General features: G+C 32.0%; 1 protein-coding gene across 1 annotated transcript; it reads left to right on the plus strand.

The window, feature by feature from the left end:
• The first annotated feature begins 207 nt into the window (after positions 1-207).
• Positions 208-6,574, plus strand: LOC106679572 (uncharacterized). The gene is made up of 3 exons (XM_024361028.1): positions 208-300; positions 5,876-6,095; positions 6,519-6,574. Exons 1-3 carry the CDS (start codon positions 208-210, stop codon positions 6,572-6,574), a joined length of 369 nt encoding a protein of 122 aa, XP_024216796.1.
• Positions 6,575-7,500: the final 926 nt, after the last annotated feature.

Here is a 7,500-nt window from a genome sequence, read left to right on the forward strand (position 1 = left end):
TTTTTAATTATGTAGCTCTATTGACCGCTACTAGGACTACCTTGCTGTAATCTAATAAAAAGTACATTGAAAATCAGTTGAGAATTTCGAAGATCAGTAATAAGCTGGAAAACTAATTCGAATATGTTATGATGTTAACATCGTGAATATTATCAACAAACTACACATTGTCAATAGGGCCGACGAAGGCAATATATTTCTAATAAAATGGGGCCACATGAGGCCGGCGGTGAGGTAGCAACACGTGATATATTTGCGGAGAATAATTCATCCCTTGTTCCATTATTCAAGACAAGCTGTGTAAGTTGGCTCCACCTTCACCACCGCCGGCAGAAAACAACGGGCAATTAGTCCGATAGTCCGCTCTCACACTAATTACCCAACCTCATTTAGCTCTATTAACTTGAGTCCTTTGGTTACCAAAACATCGCTGAGGTTAGAAATTTTTTTTCTGAAGACATAGGCACGAAGTTTATGTTTATGTTAGTAATCAGAACGCCTGAAGGTTTGATACCGACAAACCCAAATATTAGAGAAATAAATCCTTTCATCGCATCCCACGTTAATCTGAATTTTTAAGTCATGCCAAACACGATGCGTCAGTCTTCGTTTCTGTCCATAATAGTTCAGTCATCAAAAAACATTCTGAAGAAAAAATGCTATAAAATTGTTTTTCCATGATCATATAGGTTTTTAGGGTAGTTAACTATAATTTAAGCTTTGCCACAAAGCCAGCTAACAGTTTCACAACAAAAAATTTTTGTTCCCATACGACTAGAAAATGGTGTTAATATTCCATAAGTAACTAATTAAACTAAAGACGACGAAATTTCTTACTAAATGCATTTATTAAGTTTAATTTTTGTCTAACTGCAATACCACTTTTTAATTTTTTAAATGTTGTAAGCATATTGTTAAATTTTGTTGAATTTGGTTTTATTGCAACCTGAAGATGGAGGATAATCCCGAAAGTCGTTGTTGTTGTATGCGAAATAAATTTTTATATTTAAACAAGGAAGACTGTGTCACTCACCAATTTCACATTAGTTCAAGAAACTCTTTCAGTAGATCATTAATTTAATTTTTTTTATTGCTAGGAAGCACATGTAAGTTATTTTAACATTTATTAAGTTTATTTTTGACATTTGATAATGATAATGCTTAAACCATTGAAAAATAGAAAATAATAAACGCCAATTATAAAGAAATGAAATAATAATAATTATTTAATTTAATAATGAGAGAGATAATAATAAACAAAAACAAATGATATTGAGAGAATTAATAAGATAAATAATTGTCTCATACACCTTACCTTTGATTTTTCAAGGGTATTTAAAAAAAAATAGGACAGTGCAAACATGGAATTAAAATATGTTGAAACTAAGTATGGGAAATATGACTATTTCATCCTATTCCACTAAAAGCTATAATTCAAAATTGTTTGATTATTCAGTAAAAATTTAAACTTATTTCCTTAGTATGGTACAACAATTGACACAGTATTTCCAAGATCTATTGATAAAATTAAATTTAATGTTTACTTATCTTATTTTAGTCATCACAAGCCTATCTCATCAACATTTTCTAATCACTGGAATGATAACGTGAACTATAATTTCCGGAATGAATTTTAAAATAAATAAAAAAATATTTAATAATTACAATTAAATAAGAAAAAGAAATAAAGAAAAATATTATTGTTAAATAAATATCATTATTAATAAAACCCCAAGACTGTCGCAATTTTTTTTTTAACTGATACATTAAACAGAAAATAATATCTTATTTTATTTCCTACACCACTATAAAGAGAAGTACATCATAAATATCTTCAAGGACACCACAAATAACCTAATATGAACCTCTCAGCATTTAATATTATAATCGGAAAAATTATTTCATTTTCCTGGAATTGACTATTGACTTAATGGTTAATAAGTAATGACGTTTTCCCCTGCCTAGCAATGGGTTTGGTTTATTATTATGTATTCATCAACGTAATAATGTGTTCATAATAACAAATAATTACTTTTTCATTGGCCAGAGAACAGATGATCAATAGAAAATTATTTATTGCATGTATCTTCAACTGAGGAATAGCGAGTGCACAATGAAGATCGTATATATAATTAACATAATAAAGCGCTTAAATGAAGAGCGGAAGCTGCTAATTATATGCACGTACAATTAATGTCGTTTCAAATTAAATGCACGATCTGAATATCAATAGATAATGCATTTCAACAATGACTGACAAACGAGGAGTTGTTTCTAATTAATTCTGCATTGTTTTCTACGTAAAAGATATTTTCATTACATCCGACCCAACTGCAGTGATCTGTCATGGACCATCTCATTAATTAGGTACATGATTAATATAATTGAAGTCGAAATATCAGGATATATTTCTTCATCGGATTGACTTAAATGTTTGTAAAAAAAATCCTTGAAACTTTCAACGAAGAGAAAATAGAAAGTAAAGCAAAGAAAACATTTATTTATAAATTGAATATCGTGAAATAATATTTATAGTGATTATCACAGCTATCACAAAAAAATACCAATTGATCTGGAAAAATAATATTTTTTCTCGGGACTTGTTTTCTTACCGTCCTTATGTTTTCTTAAGATTTCCGTCGATACCTTACACGGTCCAACTGGTAGGCCTAGATATTTTATTTTTATGGTCGGTTGCACCAATCTGGCGTAAGTCTAAGATTTTTCTAAAAGTTTAGTAAAACTCCGGTAATTTAGCTACCTGATTTTGGTCCACAGTTTTTTAGACCAAGTTACCTGATACTGAGATAATTGTCGGTAGATCGCCATAGTATTCTGGAAAATTCAGATCAAATATTGGTTGAACTTCATAATTATTTATTATTATCAAAGTTTTCTGTTTTTTTCTTTCTGTTACTTAAGCCCAACTAAGGTAACATTTATTGTATTATCGTTATCATAAAAAATTAGCAAATTTTAATAATTGAATCATAATTTATTAGAACAAATAACGAAATCCTTTAATCATCAAGCAACATTGAAGTCTACTTCGCCTGTCTAGATAAATCCATATTATTGAATTTAAAATAACAAACAAAAAAAAACATAATAATACATTATACCTTTGCTAGATAACAAATCCACTGGCTCACTACCAGTGATGCGGCGAGAGGGATGCACTGGGATCTTTTGAGGTTTGCTCTACCCCCACATGTGGAGTGTAGAGTGGGCTCAGGGATCCTCAGGTCGATTGTGTAAATAGTGTATATTAGAGTGTAAATGTACTAGAGATTATATTATTTTTATTATTATTTAATTTTTTTATACACACAGTTTGATTGTGTTCATTTTCTGTATCCTTCTGTTTGTATATATTTCAAGAGAGATTTATTTATTTTTATGTGTTTTTTTCTCATTTATTTATTTATTTTTATTCATATTTTAACATGAATGTGATCGTTCATCACTATCACCTACTGTCTACAACGACGTGGCAGATTGTAATATCTATCAATAAATAAATTATTAATTTAAAAAAACTATTATAAATCCAACTGGAACTATGGAAGCTTACTCGTACGGTTACCTACTTAAACGTAGATTTGCTCTATGCCTCAGTTTAAACGGCTATGATTAGACAGTGCGGTTAAGAGAGATATATTTTATTTGGCCATGCTGCCTAAATACATTGGGTTGCAATAACAAACAGCGTTTCCATCAATCTATGATTGGACATATATACGCTTCAATACATTAACATTTTTCAAACAATAATCGTCAATACACTAAATACAATACGCATAAATACATATTTTTTCTTAACAAAAAATTGTTTTTGTTTCCTATATTACATATATTAGTTTTCCTCCTTTTTGCAGAAAGCCAAATAGCAATTTACAATTACATCCAATTCATTATTTCCCCTATTTCACTCTTTCATATCTCTCCTTTCGAGTGATCCCCAACAACCTATCGATCAATTAAACAAATTTACAAAAATCATCAATAGATAGCAATAAAACAATCAGTAGAACAATTTACTAAAAAAAAAATTTAACAAATTTAAAAAGAACTAACACATAAATATAAAAAATATCAATGAATAAATAAAGTAAAGGTTAACTTTTCTGGTGCAACGGATAATTATTGAGTTCGTCCGAGATTTTACTAATCAAACATAAACTAGAACATTTTTTATCTCCTTTCCCATAAAATTACCAAGCATAATTACTTAGCGAATAACCTAGTAAATTTTAAGTGCAGTAATTTACATTCAGGTACTTCATTGTTCAAACCACAATGAAAACTAGTAATTTTACAAGTAATGTTACTACCAATGTTAATATTTAATATTTAAAAAAATATATTTTTGTTTAGTTCGAGAAATAAATGAATTATTTATATTATATTATCCCCTACCACCTATTTTACCGTTCAAGAAAATAAACCATTAGTAATTATATGAAGGAGGTGGTTGGGGGTGCGGTCAAAAAGTTAATATCTATTTATTTGCTGAAGTTTCTACCCACTTTGTAGTGGTTCATCAGGGCTAAAAGAGAGACATAAACAACAATATTTTGGCAATGTAGGTTAGTAAGAAATGAAAAAGTAAACTAAGGTATTATCAAAATTTGTATGTTGTTTTATATGTTTTTCAGCTCTGATAAAGTTAGTCGAAACATGTTAACTTATTTTTGTTCCTTTTTGACAGCACCCCCTACCATCTCATTCATATTTTGAAAAATACGGCCAATCATTAATATATGAGTTGGGTCCCTCTGTCGCAAATGCAACAGAGAGCCGGAAACACCAGCACATGTGCTGGGGAAATGCCCCAACAACTCCCTCCTCATAACACGCAGACATCATAGAGTGAAATACGAGTTAATGAAGCTCCTAAAAGAAAGAGATTTTGCCTGCTTTGACGAGATCTACTGCGTAGATACGGATGGATCTACAAGATATGCGGATATTGTTGCCTTCCCTAAGAAGGGGAAGTTGGCAATCATTCTGGATCCCACCGTGAGATATGAAAATAACGACCTTGATCAGGCAAATAAGGTAGATAGGGAAAAGAAGGAAATCTACGATAAATGTATCCCTTTCCTCAAGGAGAAGTTCCGTGAAGGCTTCGGAGAACGAGTCTTCAGCGAGAGAGGCCTCTGGTTCGGAGCCCGTGGAACGATTCCCAGCACAACTAGGAGCTTCATGGAGGTGCTCGTGGTCGATGTCCAGGACGTGGCTAGGATGACAGAGAATGTAATACTCCCTGGGAATCATACCCCACATGCATGGAAATTAATGAATAGGGGAGTTTATCCAGAGGAGGGATGGCATGCATGCATCGCATATCTTATTTGTTGTTTTAGTTATTATTTTTTATTATTTTAAATATTTTAATATTTGTTATATAGGGGAATTTGTTGATCAAATGAAATAGGGTTTGTGAAATGGAAGGGAAAGAAAAAGAAAAGGAATAAATAGAAAAACTTTTAGTAAGTTTGTAGATTGGTATTAATTGTAAAAGAAAACTGCGGAAGAAAAAAATGTTATCTATGTATTATATTATATCATGTAAAAATATGTAACTTATATTTGTCCAGTCACGGATTAATCAGTATGCTGTGTAATGTAGCAACCCGATGTATTTGGCCAGCATGAGTGAATAAAGTATTTCTTTCTCTCTCTAGTAACTATTGTTATTTTATTTTGTTCTAGTACATTCCTAATAATACAATCTCGATGTTATCTAGATTGTTTAAATGATGAAATCCATTATGATACTCCATAGTAACAATTACTAGCCAAATCTTTATCTTCCTAAGTCTCCTTGTATTTCTTTAGTCTTACCATCAATATAATTTGTCTGTTGCAGAGCCCGACACCTCCACAGTTCGTGATGTGGTACCACAACGACAAGATGATCAACTACGAAGAAGGGGAGTCCCAACTGGTCCAAGTGGTAACGGAGCCCGGAGGAGAGAAGACGCATTCTAAACTACTTATACCCAGGGCAAACCCGAAGCACTCGGGGAACTACAGCTGTATGGCCAGCAACAGTGAGCCCGACTCTGTACACGTCTTCGTATCCACAGGTAAGCAGTTTATAAGGTCAAAAGGTCATTACTAGGATTAGTGACCGTTGTAGCTTAGGGAGGTGCGGCACCCCTTAGCAACATCATGTATGCAGAAGTGCTGTTTCCATTAGGCGGGTTAACTTTTAATTAATCAGAATTAAAACTCGATCCTCCCACTCTGGTTAGAATAGGTTGGTTACTCATAGATTACTCTCCAACCACAATAGAATGCCATGAAATCTGGCATGACAAAATCGGCCAGTCAATAGGAACACTAAATTATTAAATTAAAGGAGTAAAAGAAATTGATTCTCCGCGTAAACTAAGAAAAAAATGTAAATTTAAAATTCAAGTAAGAATAAATCAATACAATTATTTATTTCAAAAGCCAAACTTTAAAGGCAGCTGTACAATTTAAGGATTTTGGAGCTATTATTTTAGCAAATTACCACCATCCAGAAGAAATTAAGCCAAGAGCAGTTGCCGGTAACAGGTAGTCTTCGCTCTTCAGGAGCCGGTGAAGTTCCAGAGGCTTCATCTACAATGCTAAGGTCATTTTATATAATTCTTACGGTTGGGGGAAATGAGTACTTGACCATAAAAGGGAAAGGATATCAAAGGTGTGAAAATAACATTACCCCTTTATGGATCGGCCTGAGGTAACGGCGACTGGGGGATTTGTAAGAATGATGAGCTTACTTGAAGAATGATCAAGGAGTCGGACTTGATGTTCTCTTCGTTAAAAAGCATTGGTTGAGTTAGAGCACTTAGCCACTAAATGGGCCGTATACCTGTGAGTAGGAAACCCAAGAAATTATCGGAAGGAGAGTTTGATGAAGGAAGAATAGAGAAGGGTCCACGTAACAACATGGTAAAAATTTTTACCACTGTTAACATGTAACATTTAATTAAACATTTATGAAATAAATATATTTGAATCAATATAGTTTTAAATAAAATGATAAAAATCGATTATATAAAAGGCACATCCAGAGTTGATTTTACCAAAAAATTTGCTGTTATATATCAATCAAACCAAATTTAAAATTTTTATACTTATCTATTTTTGAGCTAGATATACACTGACAAATGCAGAGATGTTTTTATGATTCAAATAATTCCTCATACTACATTTGTCAAATATAGATATAGATTGTATCCGCTAGAGGGAAAATTAATTCTTCTTTTTTTTTGTTTACCGACATTCAAATAAATCTTCTAAATTACTTTGGGCATTAGAAAACATTCACGACTTCCGAAATTCTGTGATTCGGCCTGACGGTTTTAATTCAAGTTTAGCCAGAGTTTGAGGCAAATGATGTTTTTAATTTGTGCGTTTTTGACCTCTAGTAACAAATATTTAATAGTATTACTTATATAGCATAATTATTAATTCAGTGATGGTAACTGTTCTGTTCTGTTT

Source organism: Halyomorpha halys, unplaced genomic scaffold, assembly GCF_000696795.3.
Source record: "Halyomorpha halys isolate HHAL.00 unplaced genomic scaffold, Hhal_1.1 Scaffold209.1, whole genome shotgun sequence".
NCBI classification, from domain to species: Eukaryota; Metazoa; Arthropoda; class Insecta; order Hemiptera; family Pentatomidae; genus Halyomorpha; species Halyomorpha halys.